General features: G+C 40.4%; 1 protein-coding gene across 1 annotated transcript; it reads left to right on the forward strand.

Annotated features, from left to right (window-relative positions):
• The first annotated feature begins 15,687 nt into the window (after positions 1-15,687).
• On the forward strand, positions 15,688-16,224 carry LOC135706821 (pro-resilin-like). The gene is made up of 2 exons (XM_065228491.1): positions 15,688-15,696; positions 15,757-16,224. Exons 1-2 carry the CDS (start codon positions 15,688-15,690, stop codon positions 16,222-16,224), a joined length of 477 nt encoding a protein of 158 aa, XP_065084563.1.
• The last annotated feature ends 10,319 nt before the right edge of the window (positions 16,225-26,543 follow it).

Consider the following 26,543-nt stretch of genomic DNA (forward strand, 5'->3'; position numbering starts at 1 on the left):
TGAATCTGGAATTTGATTTCCAGATTCTACAACCATCTGTCATTGATTTTTAATCAGTGCCTCAGACTTGGCTACTTATCCTCGTGCTGGAAATCATTTAAAGTCATACCCATCTGGAAACCTGGGAAGGATCCGTCGTCTCCTTCAAGTTATCGACCAATTAGCCTTCTCTCAGGTTTATAAAAACGGTTCAAAAGAGCAGTCTGCCACCGGCCCCTAACATCTGCCGAAGAAAACAACTTGTTACTCGAGGAACATTTTGTTTTTCGGAAAGTTCGTTCGACCGTCCACCAGCTGACTAGAGTAATAAACATTCTCAGACGGAACAAGTCTGTTGCAAAAACATCTTCTATGGCGTTGTTGGACGTTGAAAAAGCATTCGACAACGTCTGGCATGATGGCCTGATGTTCAAATTGCAGCAGTATGGTCTTCCAATCTTCCTAGTGAAGATAATCAACAACTATCTATCGGACAGGACGTTCTGAGTGTCTCTGAATGGCATCACATCGGATGCTTTCAACATCGGTGCCGGGGTTCCACAAGGAAGCATCCTTGGCCCCATCCTATTCAACCTGTTCACCTCCAATATGCCGGCTCCCCCTGATGGTGGATCGTTGTCTCTGTTCGCAGATGACACATCCATCGTTTACAAGGGTAGGGTCATAGGACCTCTGACTGCCAAACTTCAGAGAAGCCTGGACGTCCTGGCTGAATATTTTAACAGCTGGAAGATCCGTACCAACGCGGCAAAGACCCAGGTCATCATCCTTCCTCACTCAAAATCTCCTAGACTTGTTCCATCGGAGAATAATAATAGATCTGCCAGAACGACTCAGTAGTGGAATGGTCGAAAGAGATAGTCTACCTCTGCTTAACACTAGACAGCAAGCTGATTTTCAGGGAGCACGTTGACAAAACCAAAACATCTTGATAAGATCACTGTATCCACTCATCAACAGGAGGTCTACCATGTCCCTGAGAAATAAGCTTGCTGTCTTCAAACAAAATATCCTTCCCGGAATACGAGATGCCAATCTGGGAGAGTTGCGCCAAATTTCATCACTTCTGAGATCTTCTGAAATTCTGAGATCCACCTCCTGGCTGGAATTCAGACATTAGAAGAACGGAGAGTATTCATCCTGGAAAGGTTCAGATACACCTGTCTGAGATCAAATCATCAGATCATGCGTGATCTAGCACGTTAGATTACGTTATACTTGTAGTTAGGTATTCACTTTTGACGTTGGATAACGTCTTTCGGCAACATACGGGGGTACAAAATTGAAAACAGTAATTTTGGATGCGTTACGAAAAATTAAAAGATTTTGAACGATAATAACTCAACCGTCTCTCGATAGATTTACGAGATAATGGCATCAATCGATTGGAAATATTTCTAGCAATTTGCTGAATGTTTCAAAACTATTGATTTCATTCTGTAAACTATTGAAAAATGGTTAAAAGTAAACCATTGTCTAGATGGTGAAAATCGATTGATTTTTTTATATTCTTATACTTTCTCCAACCGAGACATCAGATGCGACTATCTGACATCTCTGATATTTTCTGTTCTACTATATAAGCGTCCAACAAGGTCGTCCGTTCCATCATTGTCTATCCGATCGTCGACCCAGCAGCAGAGCAGCAGAGCAGCGGCAGCAGAGCCTGGGGGCGAAAGGGCAACTACGCCGAGTGCGTTGGTGCCAGTGCTCCGGTATACTGGGCCGCCGTCATGGAATGCCCAACTGCTGCAGTTCTCAGTCGGTCGTATTCACCGTCTGCTCCGCAAGGGCAACTACGCCGAGCGCGTTGGAAAAATGGCCCTTTTCAGGGCCACAACATTATCAAGAAAGAGTTTAACGTACGTATGCGAGTATCTGACACCTCTTATATTTTCTGTTCTACACACCAAAAAATTCTGAATTTTACTGGCGATGTAAACTTCCATGCATGCAAACATTCATACATGTAAACTTCATTTTCACGTAAACTAGCAGCTTGCAAGAAATGTTGCAAACAAAAGTGGACAGTTGCATACAATATATGCAATATTGCATGACATGTCTCATAAATTTACAAGATCTATAATTTAAACTTGTATGATATATGAAGCTCCATTTATGTGCATCATAGTAACGGAAATTTACACTACTTTTTTTAGCTGTGTACTATATAAGCGTCCAACAAGGTCGCCCGTTCCATCATTGTCAACAACATCAGCCCAACAAAACGGCCACCAAACTTTCGCAAAACAGTTATTAAGGAATATTCCTAAAATATAATATACACAATTAAGTACAACACATAACATACGTTATCCATCGCCAACCATGCGGTCGTATCTAGTATACAACCCTTTCAACTTTTTTCAATTCAAACAAAACTCACCCCCAATAGGGATATTCTGTAAACGAGTTGAAAAACGCAAATATTAAGTTAGAATATCAAATTAAACAAGATGTCAGGTAGGCTGATCAATTAAAATGTTAAATCAATGTGCTATCATAATCAACAGAAATAAACATAATTTAACTACTACTGCTTTCACTATCAGATGCTGCCAAATCGTCGAGGGAAAGGAAGAGCAACGGAAAGGTTTCCAAAATGCTTCTACCAAATTGCATCCACCGCTACCATCAGTCCCATCCCGACGGTGGAGCTAGTCAGAGCTCGGTCGTAACATTTAACAGAGGGGAGAGGGAGGGGAAGAGTAACGGAAATCTTCATCACGTCTGTCAAATCGCTTCCACTTGTTCAGTCAGACAGTCGAGCTGAACGAAGCTATGAGGCATCACTCAGGGTCAGGGTCTAGGCGCCTTATGTACAGGTGTGCCATAGAAGAAGAAATCTCGATTACTTTTTCGAAGGACATATCAGGTTTTGTAAACAATGCATTTGATCGACAATTTGGCGTAGCTGGTAGCTCGCTATAGCATTCTAACACTTCCCTCAGATGGGGTGATTTTTCCCCTACCGATAGTTTCTAAAATAGTTTTTGTAATTTTTTTACCTAAACTTGTCTGCCGGGGGCGCACACTGGGGCAGATCAGTGATTTTCTCGGAAAAAATTAATAACTTTTGAACAAAGCATCCAATCAGAATACTGTCTTGGGTAAAGTTGTTTGTATTAGTTAAGCGCTTCTTCTGAATAAATTAATTAGTTCGCAACTTGGTCGTAGAGATGGCGCGTGAATCTAACTTTTGAATAAAGCATCCTAGACGTATGGTATTTTGAACAAAGTTTTTTATCTATTAAAATGAAGGAAAAGTGCAGAAGACATAAAACTTCCATAACCTTTAGTTTCGGAGATATAGGGTGTATTGAAAAATATGATGCCAAAATTCTTATTTGTAATTTTTTTGTATATTTTCATATGTTTGCTCTGGTTTCTGCATTTATTCTGACGAAAACAAACTAGGTGCAAATTTTCATTGCACTATTTGTGGAATTTATAGTGGTTTTAGTGAAATATTCTCGAAAAACATGTTATTTTGCTTCTATTTTAGGTGGGTGGGATTCTCGTAGGGGCAGCTAAGGGCAGCTGGACTTTGTCTCTTTTGCTAGCTCATGTCATTGTCTAACATATACCAGAAAACTGAATACATGATATTCGATGATTTTTTTTAATTTCACCTTTTGTAAACCGTTACAAGTATCTCTACTAATAAGGAAACCTGTCAGTTATGTATAATTTTTATTCGTTAAACCTTTTAAATTGCAGAAGCAGTAATGGTTTAAAGATTAAACTATCTCTTAATTTGAAGTATTTAGAAATCAGTTGTCCTTAATTGTCACTATTTGTCAAATGAATCCGGTGGTTGTAATAATGCCAATACCTCGCTATTTTTTTTTTATTAATTGGGCTGAATTTTTCTTCGGTCTTTTTCGCAGACTTGTAATTAATGGATCTGGTTGTAAAAATAGTTTGATGTGCTTGTGTGATCTATTATCTTTACTAAAATTAATTTTGAGACACCACTAAACGAAATGCATGTTGAGCATATGGCATAGAATAAACAACTGTTGAAAATTTACATTGAAGGTGAATCCATTATAGCAACTTTGTGGATTATTGCTCAACACCGGAAATTGATCACTGAACTGAGACGAGAAAAAAATTCACGCTTATGGATACCAACTACTGAAACATTGACGCACATTAATAATTCTCGATTACTTTTTCGAATAGATGTATCAGCTTTGTAAACAATGCATTTGATCGTCGGTTTGGCGTAACTGGTAGCTCGCTCACGTATACTAACACTACCATCAGATAGGGGAAATTTTCTCCTGGATGATAGTGGTGTTAGTATCCGTGGATGAGCTACCAGTTACACCAAACCGACGATCAAATGCATTGTTTACAGAAGCTGATACGTCTCTTCGAAAAAGTAATCGATAATTGTACGTTGTACACGATCACGTTGGCACGGCAGCACACAGCTTATACGATGATGTCACATATACAACTTTACCTGGGTAATGCAGCTGATTGAGCTGACGTATACATGGTGGAAAGGGACGGATAATCGTGTAGTAAGCAGAGAGTCAAAAGCAGATGATAGCATCAAAAACATGGCCGCCAGCCAGGCCCCTGGTTTGCTGGCAGCTCATAATAAGTAAACAATCTCAAAATTCAGCACAGCATTTAAAAATGGTGACATGTCAAAAATTTATATAATGTTTTTCATTATGTGAAACAGTTCATTTTAATTTATCGGTATATATAAAGTGAAATTAAAAAAAAATCATTGAATATCATGTCTTCAGTTTTCTGGTATATGTTAGACAATGACATGAGCTAGCAAAAGAGACAAAGTCCAGCTGCCCTTAGCTGCCCTTTCGAGAATCCCACCCACCTAAAATAGAGGCAAAATATCATGTTTTTCGAGAATATTTCACTAAAACCACTATAAATTCCACAAACAGTTCAATGGAAATTCGCACCTAGTTTGTTTTCGTTGGAATAAATGCAGAAACCAGAGCAAACATATGAAAATATACAAAAAAGTTAACAAATAAGAATTTTGACATCATATTTTTCAATATACCCTATATCTCCGAAACTAAAGGTTATGGAAGTTTTATGTCTTGTGCAACTTTCCTTCATTTTAATAGATAAAAAACTTTGTTGAAAACACCATACGTCTAGGATGCTTTATTCAAAAGTTAAATTCGCGCGCCATCTCTACGACCAAGTTGCGAACTAATTAATTTATGCAGAAGAAGCGCTTAACTAATACAAACAACTTTACCGAAGACAGTATTCTGATTGGATGCTTTGTTCAAAAGTTATTAATTTTTTCCGAGAAAATCACTGATCTGCCCCAGTGAGGGGCGCTTGACATTTCAAATTTAGCGATTTTTCAATGTCCAACTGAACATGAGATGCTAGTTATTGGATTGGATTGCTGTATTTGACCTATTTTGTAAACATTTTTTTTCGGTTTGGAGCTAAGTAGTCGTTGACTACCCTAGACTACCCACAACCACAGCACTGGCTCGTTCCATCGTTGCCGTATTCTTTGCATCACCATTCTCGACGCTCGAGGTTCTGTCAATTAATAACTATGGAAATGCATCTAGAATACAAAGTTGATAGCCAGCAAAACACTCGCAGAATCTTAAAGGCCTAGAAGGAGGAGATAATGATGATGAAGATGAAGAAGAAGAAGAAGAAGAAGAAGAAGAAGAAGAAGAAGAAGAAGAAGAAGAAATTTTCACACATGATCAGCAATTTTGATCCCACTTGAGTCTAAAGTGACTAAATTGAAGTTCCACCCTTTTTCTTCAGCATGTGCTCCACATTTGACCAGTATTCCTCAATTGGCCTTAGTTCAAGAGTATTTGCCAGAGTCATCTCCTTGGAAACCACTGTGACGCCATTTTCACTGTACCACTGTTTGGTGGAATTTGAGTACTGACAGCTTGCCAATTTTGGCCAAAATAGGCAATCCCCCTCGTGCTGCTCCAGAAAAGGCAGTAGTCTCTTCCGTAGGCACTCTTTCTGGTAAATTTGCTGGTTAATAGTCCCAGAAGTAACGCAAGTTTCGCTTCTCAGCCCACAACTGCAGATTTCTTGCCAGACAAGGAACTTTTTGGGGAATTTCTACTTTTTTTTTATATTACATTCTTCCAGGGCACTCTTCCGGTCAACCGAGGTATAAAATTCCTGCCCAGGAATTTGATCGAAAACTGCCAGGATCGGATAGACCGGCATTACCGTATGAATCGTGCAGGATCGAATCGCAACGAGCTTGCTCTGGTGAAGCCATGATGTAAACAAATGAATTTATCCTGACAACCAATACCTAGTGTGATTCTAAACACTCTTAGCTTGATCCAGTGAAATTTTGAAAAATATTGCTTAAAAATGCCTTAATGGCAACGTTTTTAATGTGTCCGGATATTTTTTATGTTCAACCTTTATCTAAACTGCCGGATGGGTTTCATGCCTACGTTTGACACGGCTCAAATGATTCGATTAGCAGCTCGAGCATTTAACCTATCCGCAATTTAAAACAGCCCAGGCAAATCCGAAATTCGTTAGAGATAAACTGTTGTTTTTTTCTCGACTTTGAAATGTTTCCAAATCCACATTGCTTTGCAAACTCTGTCTGTATCTAACAAAAAATGGAAACGACGATTACTCACTTAAAATTTACCTCTAAGAATGACCCGAAATTAGTTGGATCGTTTATAAACTATGTAGACATTTCAGAAGGGGTGGGGTTGGCAAGTGTCAACGGTCCAAAAAAATTTCTAAACATTTGTAAATACGATTGTCTACGCAGGGTTAGGAGGAGGTCTAAAACCCCCAAAGATGGTATACGTAGTTTTTGAACATCCCCTTAAAAGAATTACAGACCACCGAATGATGATTTGAAACTGCATAGCGAAAAGCGTAGGGTATCATGTTTGGCCAAATCAATCACTTGAAAAGATTTCTTTTCAGATTGAAATTTGAAGTTTTTTACCAATCCATCGATACAAGCCTAGTTCACATTGAAGCAATCATGAGAAACCGGTGAAACTTGAACAAGCAGCATTTTCAAAACTGGATCAAAAGGCATTTACTGTTTAGTCAAATTTAGAGAAAATCGAATCCATTAGTTAACCATCCGATTGCAGGCATCTTTTGTCTTTGATTTGTGAATGCTCACTACGACGACGACGACGCCGACGCGTCCGTCTTCACCGAGGAAAAGCCTGACATTGACCTAGTAAGAAAAGAAGGCATCGACGCGTGGTTTGATTGCTACCTTAGACACCGCTTCGTTTGCCTACTAGCTAGTGCCACCGATGAGCACGATGGTTTATGCCGAGTGAGTGCCATATGCTTCTATTATTCTGCACCACAATCAAAAAAGCCGCAATGCAAGCTATCGAGCAGAAGCGGCTTGAGCAGGATTCGATTAAGTGGATCACGTTTTTTGCAGTTGGTAAAAGCGTGGGTAGACAAAGCGGATTGAGCTTCTTATTTTGCATGTCGTGTTTTGATGCTACTGCCAATGGTCGGTGGTATAATTTTAGCATTTTGAACAATTGGCGCTTGCCACCGCCGCTGGGACCTCATGGGGTGCCTAACAGTTCACTATGTGCGTTGACTTTGTGAGCTTGAAAGAAGTGGTCACGTTTTCTAAGGCTTATTTTGAATGGTAGCGGGCGGATGGGACCAAAATAAGCAAACAATCAAATTGAAAGATGACTAAACAAAGATTGTTTGCACAACATAGTAATGTTATGACTAATAATCCAATCAAAGTTAGCATAGAGGCGTGTTTCATTCATCTCGTTGATGAGATGTGATTGCTATTTTTGATTGTCGTTTTATCCCAGAAGATTACAACTTTCATCTTTTCTGAGTTTTGCCAGCAGATAAAATCTCATTGACATCGATTCAATTTGTGCAACCCTGATTAAATCAAAAGAGCATCTCAACTCAACATCAAACAATTAAAGCTTAAGCTCATTTCAACGAGCTTGTCCGATTCTGGCGATAACCTTCCCAAGATGCACCTATAAAATCTGGGTCATAATAACTTCCACGTTTCCACACAACTCCGGTTAGCAGTTCACGGCTTTCCATACATGCTTTATAAAAAAAACCTTAAGTTGAACGAACATACTAAACCGAGCGAGCATGCTACTGCAAATTCACACGCCTCTCTTTCTGCGGCCGAAACGTTCTTGGGTGGAAAGTTCTACTGTCTGTTTAACTTTATGGAAATTGTAAACAATCATCATGTGAGATAAGCGTTTAGTTCTAGCTCAAGTATAAAAGCTGATGAATTGTTCGTCCAGTATCATCAGTTTGCAATCACCTGTTTGGGAATAAACAACTTTAACGTTCTAGTCAAAACTCACCATGAAGGTATTTTGATTGGTTTTTAATAATTTGTGAAATATTACCCGATTATTCTGCATTCTAGTTCGCCACCATACTGATCCTCACCATCGTAGGATGCATTTCAGCGTACCATCAACCAACGGACAGTGTTAGTGAATATAACTTCAAAACATTCCACGAAATCCCCGAAAAGAAGCTGGATGATGAGGTGGAAGCAAAGCTGACAGTTCTCAATAAAATGCTGAAAGATTACCAGCAGGAGCGGAAAACGGAAGTGACAGTGAAATCTAAGGTGCAAGAGGAAGAATCCGAAAAGGAGGGGGAACCGAAAGACGTTGTGCCAAATTACGAGTTCGGCTATGGCGTTAAGGATCTGAAGACCGGTGATCACAAAGATCAGTGGGAGAAGCGAGTTGGAGGAACGGTGAAGGGAGTGTACAAGTTTGCTGAGGCGGACGGAACGCAGCGGGTTGTGGAGTACGAAGCCGACGATAAGATGGGCTTTGAAGCGAAGGTGAAGAATGTTGCTCTGGAAGAAGGGGGTGCCGAGAAGGAATTCAAGGAGAAACCTAAGCTAGAGGGAGAGATAGCTCATAGTTATAGTTATTTGAAGAAGTATTACCACTAAGCAAAATGGGCCTTATTGTTACTCCTCAAATTTTAGTTACTGCAAGTTTATACTATGTACAGTTTATACACAAATAAAGCGCATTGGAAAATTTGGCTAATTAATACTTAAATATAACTACAAATCAACATCTAGATTTTTTATTTACAGGGTGATTCAGAATAACTGTCACCGATTTCACAAACATGCAATTCTCAATGGGTGACGAGACAGGATTCCGTGCTCAGAGAATGCACCACCTCCATGTGCACTGCTCTTACTGTCAGGCAAGTGAACAGGGCAATCCATCGTTTAGCAAGGCTTCGACCGACTCTAACGTAGACTGGCCCAAAGTAGTCAAGTCCGACGAATGAAAAGGGTCGAACGAAGGAAGTGAGGCGTATCTTTGGTAGTGGGGCCATTGCTGGAGGTCTTGGAGCAGCTTTGGAAACACGACACCAGACGCAATTTTTTGAGACTTCCTCCACCAGCTATCTAAGCTTAGAAATCTTGAATCGTTAGCGGATCTCGTTGACGATGGTCTCTCGATTGGCATGGTTGAAGCGGCGATGGAACCAATCTACGATTAGGAATGTTATTGGGTGGTTTTTCGGCAAGTCGTTGGAAACTTAGCCTCGGTTGGGACATAAGGAGCGGCACTGATTCTGCCACGCATCCTCAGGATCCCATGATCATCCATAAAGGGCCATGTCTTGTAAATTGGACTGGATTTGTGCACAATACGATATCGTCTCTCAGGTGGACCCTGCGACTCGGCGAGGATAATGTTTCCTTCTGAGCGATCTTCCACAGAAGTTCTTCGGCCCATTTTAGCTCCTCTTGGGTGAGGACATCTAGCCGCAAACATTCTTGGTGTTTCTTACGGCTACAGTTGTCCACGTATCGCAAAACAAAGATCACGGTTCGCTGAAGCTTTGTCCATGAGTTGAATCAAGGAACTTCAAGCGGGATACCCACCTGCGGTGTGAGGTGACTCAAGAGCGTGGTAGCAGGGCGAAGTTCTTCTTTCGTCGGCGCTGTTCTGGCCATGATTTTTCTGGTTCGAAAAAAAAACTCGGTCCTCGAAACCAGGGATTCTCTAACGAAAGCAATGGTCCGTTGTTCCATTTCGTTGCTTGATCGGCAACGTTAAGTTTGGTGGGCACCCATCTCCACTCCGACGGATTTGTAGACATCAAGATTTCTCCGATACGGAAGGTTACGAATTTATGGTACCGGCGATGGTCGGAACGAATCCATGACAATACGGTACTCGAATAGCTCCAGAGAAACCTGCGAGACACCGGTATGCTATGATGGTTCTGAAGAGTCTCCAACAGACGGGTCCCAAGCACGGTGGCGTTTAGTTCAAGTCGAGGAATGGATAGGGTTTTGAGTTGAGAGACCTTTGGTTTGGAACCGATGAACGCCACTTAGCGAGATTTCTCCATCTATTTCTGCGCGAAAGTAAGCGGCACATGAGAACGCTGCTTCGCTGGCATCGCAGAACATACGAATCTCCAGGCCACCAACATTTTCCGGAAGCGCTGACCGGAAGTAACATCTCGGAATACGAAGCAGATCCAGCGTCGGAAAAAGGCTCGTCCAAGTACGCCAGCGTTCGTACAGGTCGTTGGAAATGGTAACGTCCCAATCTGTACCTCTGGCCCAAATATCCTGAATCAGAATTTTGCCATGAACGAGGAAAATCGAAATAAGTCCTAGTGGATCGAACAAGGTCATCACCACTTTAACTACTTCGCGCTTCGTAGGAACATGTCTGTCTTCCAATATTGGTTGAAGATCATCTCTCATAACGAAGGAATAGGTGAAAACATCGTCTTCTGGCAACCATTGCATCCCAAGCACTGATTCGACATATCCTCCTCTCTCCAGTAACAAATTCTTGCTTTCATCTGCTGCAACTTCGCCGATCCCACGCAGAACATCCACTTCATTGGATAGGAAGTGTCGTAGCGTGAATCCTCCCATCGAATGCACCATCTTCACCTCATTCACCACATCTATCGCTTCTTGGACTGTTCGAAAGCTATCTAGATAATCGTCGACGTAGTGCTTATTGATTATGGCTTCAGCAGCACGGGGAAATTTGCAGGAGAATTCTTGGGCATTCTTCACAAATTGTGCCAACGCTGGAGAACAAGTCAATCCAAACGTGGCCACGTCCATGATATAAACTTGCGGGTAGTCGGAAGGTCTATCGCGGAACACAAATCGCTGAGATAAGCAGTCTGGATACCGGATTCCTAATTGGTGGAACATCTCCATCAGGTCTCCAGATACTGTCACTGGAAACTGCCGGAATTGGCATAGAACCTTCGGAAGTGGCGTTAACAGATCCGGCTCTTTCAGAAGTTTGGAGTTGAACGAAGCTTCACCTAATTTTGCTGCTGCATCCCAGATTAATCTGATCTTGCCAGGATTCTTCGGACTGGTTACAACTCCTAGAGGTAGGTACCAGACCCGGTTTGCCGGTATGGACGTCAGCTCCGTAAGAGAGGCCTTGTGCGCCTAGCTTTTGCGCTCGTAGTCAGCTATCTGGTTGCGTACTTGCTCCGCAAAACATGGATTCGCTTCAAATTTCCGTTCTAATGACTCTAGACGGCGAACTGCCATTGGATAACTGTCAGGAAAGTCAGGATCGTCAAACTTCCACAACAACCCCCTCTCAAAACGAGATACTTCTCCCGTGCGGCGTGTTGATTCTTGCAGGATTCAGATTGCCCACTTATCCTCTTCGGACTCGAGTTTGTTTCACGGAGCTGAAACCCCAGCATTCTCCATAGCGAAGTAATCGCGCATCTGTCCATTCAACTCTTGATCATGATCAGGCAACGCTGCGACGTGAAAGTTAACTACAGCTTCTGTACGTGTATGGAACGGTATGCTCCCGTATATACTCCATCCCAAACGACACTTGGCAACGATGGGATAATTCGGGCCCCCTTCCCTAATTTTGAGCGGAACACATAGGTGAAGGTTGTCCAACCCGATCAGCAACTTTGGTTGAGCAAGTTCGTATTCTTCTACAGGGAGGTCACGCTGATGGAAATATCGTTGAGCCAATTCGCGGTACCTCGGCGTTTGAGACGGCAGGAGTAAGCTGCTCACGGTTCTGGCATGACCTAGCTTGTATTTGGTTGAACTATCTTTCCCGGAAATATTGACTTGCACCACCTTTGATTTTGGTTCGATCCTTTTCACGTTGCCAGTCCATTGAAGAGTAAGTGCTTCCGTAGGTCCCGAGATACCTAACTCGTTGGCAACAGAGTCTTCCAATAGTGTAAATGAAGAGCCTTCGTCGATAAAGGCCAGCACCACCCGTGGACCATGCTTTCCAAAGAGAACTACTGGCACCATACGGAAAAGAGGCCAGGCAAATTCACCGAGCGACATGTGACTTGCAGAAACGATCACATTTAGAGGGGGAGATCTACATGGCCACTTACCATGGCTGTTGAGACACGTTCTGCAGAGTCCCTTTTGGTCGACTAATTTCCACCGCTCGTCAGAGTTAGCAGACTTGAACTGTGGACAACCCGCCACTCGATGACCCTCACGGCCACATGACACACAAGGTTTGGCCGGTTGTTTTAAAATTGTAGTGGAATAACCTACCGGTAGTGGATCGGTTGACCCATAAGTATGTGCATGGATAGATCCCAGCTCTTTCCGTTCCGGCTTCCGCTTTTCTACCCTGGAAGTACTGCTGGATCCTGGCAGATCGAAAGTGACTTCACTCGCTGCGTTCACTAGCCCGGACATAAAATTGCCCAATGTTTCCAGGTTAGCTGTTTGAGAACGGGTTTTGAAGGCAACCCAGTCTAGCCGTATTGATCCCGGGAGCTTTTCCACTAATTCTCGCATCAAGACTGGATTCGATAGGTGGTCTTTTTGATCAGCCTCAATGAGATGGTCCACGAGATTCTGCACAGAAATGCCGAAGTCAATTAATGTGCCCAATCGGTCGTGCCTTGGTGGTGGCACTTGATGAATCTTATCGATCAGCGAACGAATGAGAACTTCTGGTCGACCATAGAGCGTCCGCAGGGTTTGTATCACTTGCCGAACCCCTGTTGGTAGGGGTAAACTACTCTTGACCGTTTCTAGAGCACGACCACGGAGACACCTCTGAAGGCGGATGAGGTTCTCCGCATCCGTATATCCACAAGTGATCGTGGACTGGTCGAAACTGCTTATAAATATAGGCCAATCTTCAGGATTACCGCTAAATACTGGCAACTCTTTGCCCAGTATTTGCCATGCAGCAATGTGTTGCTGTGTAAGCACGACAGGATTCGAAATCGACCTTTGGTTACCATCAGCTACCTGTCTGGGCCGTTGATCGTTCAGGTTGAAACCAACCGGGCTCCGATTCGGATGTTCTTGAGGTGCAGGAATTGGTGATTCACCAGAGTGAAGTGGAGTTGAATGGGTTATTGGTTGAGGGGGTAATGCTGCTGGTCGTCGAGATAAATTTCCACCTATCGACGGATTTCGTCCCCCAACTTGCTGTGCTAGGTTAATAAGAAACTTGTTAGAGTGGGGATTGACGTTATTGTCTTCCACTAATTCTCCAGCACCCGTGTGCTCTTCCAGCCAGTCCGATACCTTTTGGAAAGACTCCGGAATGGACCCACCTCTACTGCTATTGAAAGCTGCTTGCCGAATGATTTCCTGCCGCTTTTCCATGGATTCGTTCCTCAACTGCGACTGCATGGCCTTTAATTCCTTTTCCTCTTTCAATTTTCTTTCACGTAGACTTCTTTCTTCTTCTGCTAACTTTTTCTTCTCCTCCAGCTGGCGTTTCGATTCTTCTAGTTCCCTCTTCTTTATTTCGGCTTGCTCCATCAAATCGTGTTCCCGTCGTCGTAGTTCCTTTTCCGCATTCTTCAGCTGGGCCTCCAAAATTGCCGCACGAACGCTCGACGTAACACTTGCCACCGTTGTCGGATCTTGTTGGCTCCTTTCCATGCAACTTTTCTAAATCCGTTCAATCGTGGTAGTATGCGTAGTGCTAAATGGAGACCACACTGGGGAAGCATATTCTAAGATACTACGAACCAGTGAGCAGAATAGTATCTTGAGGCAATACACATCGGTGAAACCAGAAGCATGACGACGAATGAAACCAAGCACAGTGTATGCAGCTAAGCAGTTATGATGCTTATGTGTTCACAAAATGTTAACCTGGAATCGATCGTAACGCCTAGATTGCAGATTGAGTTTACACGTTCTAGGGAATAGCGGTACAGCGGCAAACGTGTAATGTACTAAAATTGCGCTAACCGCTGCACCGCTGCCGCTTTGCCACATTCCTACCCACAATACATGCGCGCAATATCTATTTATTTTCCCCCTTCCGCTGCATGTTGTACGTAAACTTATTAGAGGTTCAAGATCTTTGGAAGAAGGTGACATCATCGTTGCTCCACCCACGTATAAAGATGTATTCTGGATCTACCTCTCGCATTTCCATCCGTCCGTAAAAGCTGACACCGTTTCCAAATTCGCAAAGGAAGCTTTGGATTGCAATGATACTGTGATACTGCCTTTATTCCTGACTCGTGGCCGGAAGGAATCTAGTTCGTAGACAATCGTGCAAAAAACGCGCAGGCAGCCCGCATCTCCAGAGTCATCGGATGGGTCAGATACAGATACTCCTTAAGATCACCTATCACTGTTTCTTCACTTCCGGGATGCATCGTAGAAGGTAATATGGGAGACCCTGATCCGTCTAATCCACCTAGCACAGTCGAGCCGTTTCCTCATCAATGCAGTCCAAGTCGTCCTGGCCCTGTATCTGGAGTGTAAAAAGAGGTCTTCCAGCTTGCTCATCAATTATTATTAATTTATTTATTTGATAAGGCTCAACCGAATTAACTTTACAGTGCCGAGGATTCTTGTTCACTATAAAATACATCTTAAAACTATAGTCAAAAGGTACAACACAATAAACATTTTATCTTCCGCTATCCAAAAAGCCTCCTCTACCAGAACGGGAGCCGCTTCCAGTGGTTTACTTGTATAGCAGATTCGCCAACGAGGGTCAGAGCGCTTCCATTGTAGCAATGGACGCAAAACGTGGTCAGCACTCACACATTCATCACGAAGCGGTTGCTTTGCAAAGTTGACGACGCTTCGACTGAAAGAACTGCTGATGAAGAACAATGAGGAGGACCACACAATGGTTGCTGAAATAACGTAATTTTACTACAACTACATCCGTAATTCACAATGGTAATAGGCAAGGATGAGGAGATCAATCTTCAAAGGGCCAATGCAGCATGAGAGGGATAATGATCAGGACCTGATTTATGTGGAATAGATTAAGCTAGGTGGAGCAAAATACATATTTGGTCCACCCAATACATACGGTACATGCACATACAGACATTTTCCGATATCGTGTAAAAATTCATACAATCCTAATGATGAAATCAAATCATATCAATTTAGATGCCAATTCCACCCGTCTAGACACTTGACCAGACACCAGCTTAATCATCCAAGCCCTCCATCAATGGCACTGAGCACCGGCAAAGGTTCACGCAAAATCACTGGCCAGAAAAAATAAACACGATACCGCTTTAAAGAACATGTGCGTTAAAACCATAAATTGTTCAGTATAAATACATCGCTACGCAATCGGAATGCTAGCAGTTGTGTTCAACAGTTCCAATAGTGATTGAATAACAACCATCAATATGTTTAAGGTACGATTGAGATTGCTTTGTTTAGTTTGATTAACTTCTAAATGTAGTTATTTCGAGCAGTTTGCATCAGTATTACTGGTCTTGGCCATCGCCACCAGCTTAGCAGCACCTCAAAGCCATCTACCGAATGGGGATCAATCCCAGGAGTGGGGACTTGCTCGTCAAAATGATAGGAAAAATCCCCTTGATGAAAATGGGAGTGAGCAAAATCAAGAAAGTCCAAAAGATAGTCAAGAAGCTCAGAAAGGGGGTGAAGAACAACAAGATCGCGATGATGGTATTGTTCTACCTAACTACGAGTTTGCCTACGGAGTCTATGACCCGATAACGGGTGATCATAAGGATCAGTGGGAGAAACGCGTCGGAGATCACGTTAAGGGTGTGTACATGTTGGATCAACCGGATGGAAAAAAGCGTGTTGTTGAGTACGAAGGTGACAGCAAACGAGGCATCGAACAGATTGTGACGGAAGTTGATCGTCCTGATGATAGCGGTATTCGGGAGCCAATGAATGGAATTGCATTTTGAAGAAAATTGATTGAATTTTGATCAATGGACAACGGTGATTGGAGCTTGGCAAAGACCGTGGATAAAGGAAAAAATAATCGGTTATCGCAAAATGTTGAAACTTTGCCAATGAACGGAAATTTGACTAATTCCGGGAACGTGATCATGGTACATGCATAAATTACGCAGCATGGGGGGGGGGGGGTGTTTCAGAATTTGTGACCCATTGTGGCCATTGATTAGGTATAACAGCATACCCCCCCTCCCTAACCGGTGGCAATAAATAACTGGTATTAATGAAGACTTAATTGACCGATGCGATACAATTCTTCGTACGTTGTCTTCCGGATTTTCGATAAACATAACAGCATTTCGAAATTGTGCTGAAGGAACTGCTCGTCTTTATGTTAGCCTTTATAAATGGTATCCAATGCCAGCCTGTGTCCATAAGGTTTTAATCCACGGTTCGCAAGCAATCCAAATTGCATTGCTTCCAATTGGTATGTTAAGCGAGGAGGCTCAAGAAGCCAGAACATTTCGGGAACTAAATCCTGATGAATGTGGGCGTCTTAATGGAATACCTGTATAATGAGAGAGAGAAGGATTAGTATTTTCCATTTAATTCCACTACTTTATTTGCTTATCCTTGACAGATACGCGTATTTCGTCTACAATGTGCAGACTTCTTCAGTGTCTTGTACTAATACTCGACTGAAGAAAAACATCGCATTTACCGAATATATATTAACACAGGTACATTTTCACTTAGAAACTAGGTAAACTTAAATTTAATTTTCTATAGGAACAGGTACTCCGCTGTTTACTTGAAAAGCCATGTGTGTCCGTTTCCTTGATCCCTGTTGAGTAAAGTTGAATTACGTTGTTTGTTGATCTCGAGGCTTTCTGCAACATCCAATTTCCATGGTGTAGATACGGTTCGTAAAATCGTGATGTCCTCCGTCGATAGTTGGTGGTCCTCATATGTTAGGCCTTTTTCCTCTTACTTTTTGGCCTTATTAACCTCCACTATACGTTCTTTAAATTTAGTTGCTAAAGTTCTCTTGGTTTGTCCTACATATACTTTGTTACAATGATTACAGCTTATTTTATATACACCTGCTTTACCTAAAACATTAACTGGGTCTTTAGTGAATCCTAACTATGATTTCAACTGGTTATGTCTACTGGTGAAAACTAAATCTAATCCGAATTGTTTTAACTGTGGTCTTAGCTTACAAGTAATATCTTGATCAAATAGAACGGACACTCGTTTCAATGGTTCAGGTGCTGCGGTGAGGGTTGTAAATAATCTCCTTTGTAGAATTCTCGCTTTTTTATCGATGATTGCCTAGATTGTGGTCTCCTTGTATCCGTTGAGTCTTGCTGTTTCGAAGATGTACTGTAATTCCTTAACCTTTCCTGTATCGCTGAGTGGAAGAGTCTGCATTTGATGAATCATGTGGTGAAAGGCGGCCATTTTCTGCTGGAACGAATGGTTGGAAGCAGTGCTGCAAAATCTTGACAGTACACGGTGATATTGACAATTCTGCTTTGGTCACTCATTTTAGCTAACAGTCATAGTCAAGGCAAACCATGTCAATTGTCAATGACAATGGTGTCAGTGACGAACATGTGCAGATTTGTTTATTAGCTAAATTTGTAACAAAATTAAATGACTTAAGCAAAACAATTCCATGGATCCATTTAAGTGAACAAGTATCTACGTCCTGAGCTACTTGGATAACAATAATGTGACACAGAATGTTCTAAATTACACTTTTTGTTATCAGGTGAATCTTTGTCATTGACGAAAAAATGAATGAGATTTTGACGAAGGTTTTTTTGAGGATCAAGTCTGTCAGTGACTATGTGACGAACAATTTTGTCAATATCGCGCGAAAGTCTGTCAATGACAATGACAAATCTCAGCACTGGTTGGAAGTATAGGGGATAACTCTTTTGGTGCTTGTTGGTTTCCTGTAGATTTCGTATTCAAGCGAGGAAGATGATGACGATTCCCTGATGACTAGAAGATCGAGAAATGCAAGTTTCCCGTCTTTTTATACCTCGTGAGTGAATTTGATATCCTTGTGAATTCTGTTGATCTCATCTAAGATTTGTGGAAGGGCTTCCCGTTTAACTACGCTGAAGATATAGTCAACAAACCTCCACCAACGGTTTGGTAATAGTCCTTTCTCCTTCAGGATTGTCTCCAAGTTGGCCATGAAAAGTTCACACAAGAAGGGGAATAGGGGTTTCCCATTGGGGCTTCTTTCGTCTGCTTGTAGAAGTTACCTCGGAAAGAGAAGTAGTTCTCTTCCTTACAAAGGCGGGTCAGCTTAAGGTACGTCCGAACCTTGTTTCTCCATGCTGCATCCTCTCGTTGTGTTAATAGCCAGTCCTCCAAATGGTTGATTGCTTCCTTGACCGGTACACTGGGAAAAAGAGCTGTGACGTCGAAAGATACCATAATCTCGTCCTCGTTGATGTCTCCTGAAGATTGTAGTTGCTGGGCGAACTCCTGGGTGTTACTAACTGCTTTACTCTGGAACTGATTCGGCATACTCTGGAACTCTTTGACTAGCCACTTCGCTAGTTTGTGGGTGGGGGAACCAACTGCAGACACGATCTCTCGCATTTCATTTCCTGGTTTGTGGACTTTGGGGAGACCTTTGATCCTGGGTAGAATGGGATTGGGTTCCCGTAAACGACCTGCTCCATCTCCTAATATCGATTTGCACTCCTTTAGTGCTTTCTCCACGCGTTTCACTATGTTCTGTAAGGGGTCTACTCAAAGCTGTCTATACGGTCCGTTGTTAGATTTGATAGTTCCTTGAGAGTACGCCATTGTGGAAATTGTATATAGAGAGTAAAAAGCGAGCAAGCACTGGCAAAAAGAGATGATCACCGATTTGCTCATGTACCGACGATGTGTTTTCAAGCAGTTCTATCGATTGTACCGCACTCAAGTTGTGTTCTGGAGGGAAACATCTAGTCGTAGGTTTTGAAAATGCAGCTATTGTTACCTCTACCACTTGTATGTGCTCCTGTCATGAGCAAATCGGTGATCATCTCTTTTTGCCAATGGTGGCGTGGCACAGTGCACAGTGGTCCAGAATGCAGATTTAGGTGGAATGATATGCTTTGAGCCTGAAATTGAAACTTTAGACTAAAAGTCTTTTCTACAAAGTTGTTCCTTATAATTAGGCCCTCATTTTTATGACAATGAATTCTAGGGTGGTTCCTATCATCATTAAAATCAAAAATATAACTTATTTGTTTGAATAAATTAAGGTATATATTTTCGGGCAAAGTTATAGTTGATCTAATTTCAAGCAACTTTGTACCAAACAACTTTTTTGTATCTCTTAAATTGGCCGATTTAGAGCTATTTTCTTGAATTGAGTTAGGGTGGCTTTAAAAAAACAGTTGTTTTGCTCTAGTTTTCTTATTTCGAATTTCTCAGCAAAGGTGTCTTCAAATAACTTTTAGATCTTAAGAAGGCGCAAATTTTTACCCCACAAAGCTTATCAATATCTTTCGCCGATCAAGAGTTATTGACGTTTTTATACTAAAAATATGCACTTTTCAAATTTTATTATCTCTGGTTGGGGCAAACAAAAAAAAAGTTTTTTGCAGCATTTGAAAGGGCGTATGTTATTCTCAATAACATGAAAAAATTGGAGGTATGTTATTTTTTAAACTCGTAAAAAATCAATTTGAATTAATTCATATTTTTTACTATATTCGGGTATATCTTTTTTATTAGAAGAGATACAGACAACAGAGTTTTAAAAGTCTTTAGAAGATGACTTTCATGAGAAATTTCAATTGTATATAGGTGAAGAAAAGGAAAAAAACACAATTTTAGAGGTTAGTTTTCCTAATTGCCCGATATCTCGCTTAATGTGAGTCATATAGTTTCGATGTCTTGGACAGCATTTCTCAACACTTCAAATTACACAACTTTTCCATAAAAACCATTTGGCTAGGATGCTCCGTTCAAAAGATAGACTCGAGCGCCTATGTGGCGTAAAAATGAACTTATATGAAACTTTCAAAAGATGGTGCTTTTAATATTGAGCAACTTTCTACAACATTGTATTGCTGTAGAAAGCAAACCAACGGCGCTAGAGGTTTTGGCCACACGAATGGCTTCGCTGCTCCACTGTGCGTGAGGGAGGATACCCCTCACCATCCCTCTCCTCCAACGGTTGAGTTTGGTAAAGAGAGATGATTATCCCGATTCGTACCTTGGCATCTTCAAGTTTGTAAAATCGTTAACTTCACGCAGAAGTAATACAAACATAAATATAGTTAAAACTCTTGGATACGAAGAAAATCGAAGCGTTCATTATCAATTATCTTTCTATCTGGAATCCTGAAAATGCTTGAAATGTAGAATCTTCTTGATCCACACAGCAAAAAATAAATTTAATATAGCATCACTTCAATCATGTCAAAAATCTCATGTAACTTTTCTGGCTACAAAAATAAACAAATGCAGTAAAAGCACCGTAATGTCGGTTCATGCGTTGTACTAATGATAATTTTGTCCTTTTTGGCAAGTTAAATTACAACGTATTTTCGACACATATAAAGTGCATCCGCTTTGATTTGATATTTAAATTAAATTTTGCTGGGTACGTTTTACTTTTCTAAAAAAAAAAAACAGTTTAATTCCAAAATCATCAAGACTATTTTTAAAACTTAGTTTTGCAAATATGTATTGCAAAATATTAATTTAAAACTTCGGATTTTTGAAAATTTACCGCAAGCTTGACAATACTTCCTTTTGAAGTATAGAGATTTTGAAATTTCCTCCAACTGTAATTTAAATCTAGATTCTTTGAGGGTTGACAACATTTTGTAATCTCCCAGTATTCTAAATTTTGGTTTATCTTTTAAATGATTTCCAGCATGCCAATACTTAATATTGTTAGAAAACTTTATTCATTTTCTGATTTTCCAAGATCCAGAATCTTAGCAATTAGAAAAAAAAAATAAACATCCTTTAGCCATGAATTTGTTAACCATGTGCATATTGGATGTTTTTTTCAAATCTGGAATTTTTTTCTACGATATTTTCCCGCGACTTACTACTTGAAGACATCACGGACAAAGTCTAAATTCAGAATAATAAGGAAATGGTATGACATATTGTTCTCAACACCAAATGAATACACATTTTTATACCAGTTTATTGATGACACATTTTTATATACACTGGAACCTCGATTTACAAACCAAACTGGGTGTTCGTACGGTAGAACGGCCAACAGAAAACCTCGTTATTTGGGATTCACTTCGTAAAAAGAGGTTTTCGAAAATATTGTCAAATACCCCACAATACTGGTATTTTTGTAATCGGAGTGACATATAGGAGCAAGAAATCCATGTCTGATGCCATTTTGAAATCCGAGGTGGTGGCATTCAGTTACAAAAAACTGGAAAATATTGTCCAATACCCCCACAATATCGGTATTATTGGAATCAGGGTGACGTGTAGGGACCGGCAATCGATGTCTGACACCATTTTGCAATTCAACATGGCGGCTTGCGGTTACAAAAAATCAGAAAAATACCATTAAATACTCCACAATATGGGTATTTTTTGTAATCTGGGTGATGTGTAGGGGCGGAAAATCTATGTCTGACGCAATTTTGAAATCCAATACAATCTTCACACTGCCGTACTCTAACGGAACTATCAACTCTATGCTTTCATCTACTCCATCTATCGTATAAAAATTACCACTACAGTCTGTTATTTGAAATTAGCATCTGCAACTATGTAAATCGTTGACTTCACGTAGAAGTAATACTAAAAACATATAGTCAAAGTGCAGAAATTCATGTCTGACCCCATTTTAAAACCCAAAATGGCGGCATAAGGGTAGAGAAAAACTGGAAAATGCTTCAAAATTTGTCTTAACTTTCTGACACATTGAATTAAGTTTTCTCAAAATTTCGTGATTTTTGGATAAGATTTATTAGCACTTACAAACATATTTGTTGCTCATCCATTTTAAAACAGATTTTAGTACAACAAGTTTAATTTTGAATGATAATGATAAAACTTTTTTTTACAAATGGTTAAATTTGTCTAGATTGCTCAAAACAATAAAAATGGATAGTGGGTATGAAAAAGCATTATTCTTTCTACTGAAACAGTTCGAAAAGATCACTTGCTTTAGATTAGATGGGAAATGATCTCTACTTTTCGAATTTACGGGTATCTTTTAAAAGTGTTTTATTTTGTTACTTCATACGTGAAGTTTACGATTTACAGATTTGGTTGGAAATGCAATAAATTATTAGCTAGCTCGATCGGGCCTCCCTTAGCTCAGTCGGTAAAGGCACAGCTACAAAGCAAGACCATGCTGGAGGTGGCTGGGTTCAATTCCCGGTACGGTCTAGGAATTTTCCGGGTTGGAAAATCTCTCGACTTCTCTGAGCATTAGAGTGATGCAAAATTTGAAATTTTCGCTCCACAATACTTAAACGATTCCAAATCGGATCCTGACAAACCTCTGAAAATTTGAACCCATTTGGTGAGAAACTGAGATGGCACAAACCATTTGAAGTTTGTATGGGAATTACTATGGTAAAACCAAAATTTTTGATCATGTCTATCTAATAATTCACCATATCGGTCTGCTTCAAAAGCTTTCAATTGTACTTGTAGGAAATTTTCCCAGCTACAACTTTTCTCAAGACCACTTTTTGATTAAATGCAAGGATCGAAAGTTATCAATGGTTCAATGTACTGATGTCTTATGATCATGCTCAATCAACTGCTCAGCAGGCAACATTGGTGTTTCTGGGGCGTTGAATAGGACACAAAAATCATGGCTACTATGTATGTTACGCTGCAAAATACAATGTTGCCTACAGAGCAGCTGCTTGATCAGGTCATAAGTTTACCAATCTCTTAAATAATTAATAACTTTTTCTTGTCTCGTTTTACATAGAAACGATCTTCGGAAAAGTTGTAGCTAAAAACTTTTTCTATAATAATAGTTATCGAACTGTTTTGCAGCTCAATATGGAAAAAGACTAGAAGGCAATGAACAAAAAGTTGAGATTTCCCATAGTAATTTACATGTAAACTTCAAATGGCTTGTGCGAAGTCTGTTCCTAACCAAATGGGTTGTAACTTTGGGAGGCTAATCATGACCCGATTTGAAACCATTTAAGCACTGTGGAGCGAAAAAGTCAAATTTTGCATCACTCTACTGAGCATAGAAGTATGATTGTACTTGCCTCACAATTATACCAATGCATAAATGGTACAGGCATCGAAAGCTCTCAATTAGTAGCTGTGGAAGTGCGTCTAGAACACTAAGTTGAGAGCACGCAATAAGCTAATATGCGTTATGCAATAAGCTTCAAATGCGAAGAAGAAGAAGAAGAAGAAGAAAAAGAAGAAGAAGAAGAAGAAGAAGAAGAAGAATTGTCTAGAGAAAGTTCTGAAGAGTATAGATTGATAGTTCAACTTCTGTTTGATTTTCACACTGCCGTACTCTAGTGGAACTATCAAAATATCCTCTTAAACACTTTCTCTAGCTAATAATTTATCGCAATGAAGCTTCATGTTGATATAAGTATAGCATTTCCTCCCAACACCATAGAATACACAAAGTCGAATAGTCAATCATTTTAAATTACACACTTAGAAAAAACTACTTGAACACTGTGCTGAATGGCCAAAAACGAATGGATGGATTGATAGGCTATTAGACAGTTAAGAATCTCGTTCCAAAAACTTGATCAGTCAATTGGTCATAAAACGAGCCATCCAACAGGAAGATACCGCAATGAATGGGGAGAAGAGCCCACCCTTTATCCACGAAATGCTAGCAACAGGGAGTTGACATTTTCACTTTCTCCTCATCCCGAATTTTGTATATACAGTAATAGGGGAAATGGCTCTAATGTTGGCCTATGGATCTAAGATTGGGCCTATCGCTAAAAATCTGCTATTTATCAATTTTATCTAGATTAACGCGATTTTGGGACAATACTTATGGATATTTTTGGTAGCTATTGATAATTTAGTCGATTGCTGAATTTATGGATGGGCCTAAATAAGGGGAATTTAGGCCGACATTACATCATTTCCCCTACGTAATATAATAATCAGATAGTCAGAAGCATAATGTCTACAAAATATGCGAGTCGATTTAAATCTGCCGAACATAAATGAGGGCTAACCTAATTTTTAACATAGAAGCGTCGATGCAAAAGGTGAAGGATGAGAGAAAGGAAAGTCAAAGACATGCAGAATTAGAAGTCGTCGAGATTGAATGCGCATGCTTAAATATCGTTGATCTAGTTATATCAATTTGAATTTCATCTAGCTATACTCAACTAACCATATCGTATCTCACTGACATTGTCTCACTCTTAATCTCCATTTTAAGTTATTTTGTGATTATATGATTACTTGGATATTCACATAAAATGTTGTGCAAGTATCACAAGTGGGGCCTCCCTTAGCTCAGTCAGTAAAAGCGCGGCTGCAAAGCAAGACCATGCTGAAGGGTGCGGTTTAGGAATTTTTCGTTTTGGAAAATTGTTCGACTTCCCTGGGCAATAGAGTATGATTGTACTTGCCACACAATTATACTAATGAAAAAAGGGTACAGGCATCGAAAATTCTCAGTTAATAACTGTGGAAGTGCATCTAGAACACTAAGTTGAGATCACGCAATAAGCTTAAATACGATAAGCATTAAAAGCGAAGAAGAATAAGAAGAGAAAGAAGTATCACAAGTTAAACAATGCTCAACTATGGAGAGCTCAATGTTTATCCCATTTATTCTTTGAATCAGCGAACACCAACATGATTTATCTGCTAGGAAACACCAAATAATATAAAGAGATACATATCAAACATGCAGTTTTAACTGATAGTACTTTATAAACATCAAGCTAACCCATATTGGACCCTGCCAACCCACGGCACCTGCACGGTTATGTGGGCCATCAGAATGGTTCATCGGTTGCGAAGTGAAGTACTTCTCAAACTGAAGCGATACATTTCTCTGTTCCAACTTTATCCTAAGTTATTTAAACTGAATATTATCAACCATAAACCCATCCCCCATACAAAATCAAATAAAATGGTTTCTGTATGGCAAACACGCCCGGACATAAACGAGAATATGGACACACATCTTCACTATCGCAACTACGTGTAATCATCGAAAGAACTTGCATTTTACTCAGGTACTTTTGAGCAAACTGCAATCACCCTTTCATACTTGAAATGTTCCACGACCAACCTGGCACAACGATTCCGTATACGCTCTCTGGTCAAAGCGCAGGGTTTACTGACTTGGCTATATAAGGCCCAAACTGCTACTATTGCTTATATTAGATTGTATCATAACTGGCTCTCCAACCCTATATGATCAAAATATGAACACAGACACAACTCAACATACTTCTCTTTACGATTGACTACTTGGCACCTGGCACAAGAATTCGTCATTTAGATTACTCTCAATAATCATTGATTAATTCCCTTGTCCCCCGCCATCAATAACTCCAAACTGGATACTGCAGGTTTAATTTTATCTTCTTTCTTCTTACAGGTCAGGCAAATTAGTTTCTAAGCAATATGCATCATATTCCCGATATCGAATAAAATAAAGAACAACCGATCGAAATTACTTTTATTTAACTCCGAACGAGACAATGGCAGAAAAACAAATGCACAATGGTCTCAAAGCCGTTGTTCTAGAACTTTGTACAATGTTGCACCGATCTATCTCAAATAATAAAATAATTGAAATTTTAAACTCACTAACCATAGAAACCAAACTAATCTCACTCACATCCAAACATTGGCCAAACATATATGCAAACTTTCTCGAAGACACCATCTACTTAAATCTAATGCCCTAAATACGGCTTTGGGGCCATTGTGAAATTGAGGCTTGCAGAATATGTACTGCAGATTTGTTTCCTAATTAGCTAAGTGATCGAATCCATTCGGAAAACAATATTTTCAAATTGTTTGTTTCATTAGTCTTACTCTGTCTAAAAATGCTTGCAGCTTGCTGTCTAGACTGCCGGCAGACGGTGTGTGGCTGTTCGATTTACCTTCTTGTAGCCCACCGGTTTGGAATCTCATCCACCACCAGTTTGACCCGTCGAGCCACTATTGGCCAGCCTGGCGCTGGATGTAAGCCCTTGTACCGGCTGAAGTGAACATGCTTTCGATATAATTGTAGAATAAATATCTATAAAAGCATCGGCATGTGATTGAAATGTTATCATTCGGCAGTTCAAGTTCCAATAGCACTCATCTAGGTTAACCAAGCGATATA

The sequence above is a fragment of the Ochlerotatus camptorhynchus genome, unplaced genomic scaffold (assembly GCF_037179485.1).
Source record: "Ochlerotatus camptorhynchus isolate MF236.1 unplaced genomic scaffold, CSIRO-AGI_Acam_v1.1 ptg000291l, whole genome shotgun sequence".
In the NCBI taxonomy this organism is placed as follows: domain Eukaryota; kingdom Metazoa; phylum Arthropoda; class Insecta; order Diptera; family Culicidae; genus Ochlerotatus; species Ochlerotatus camptorhynchus.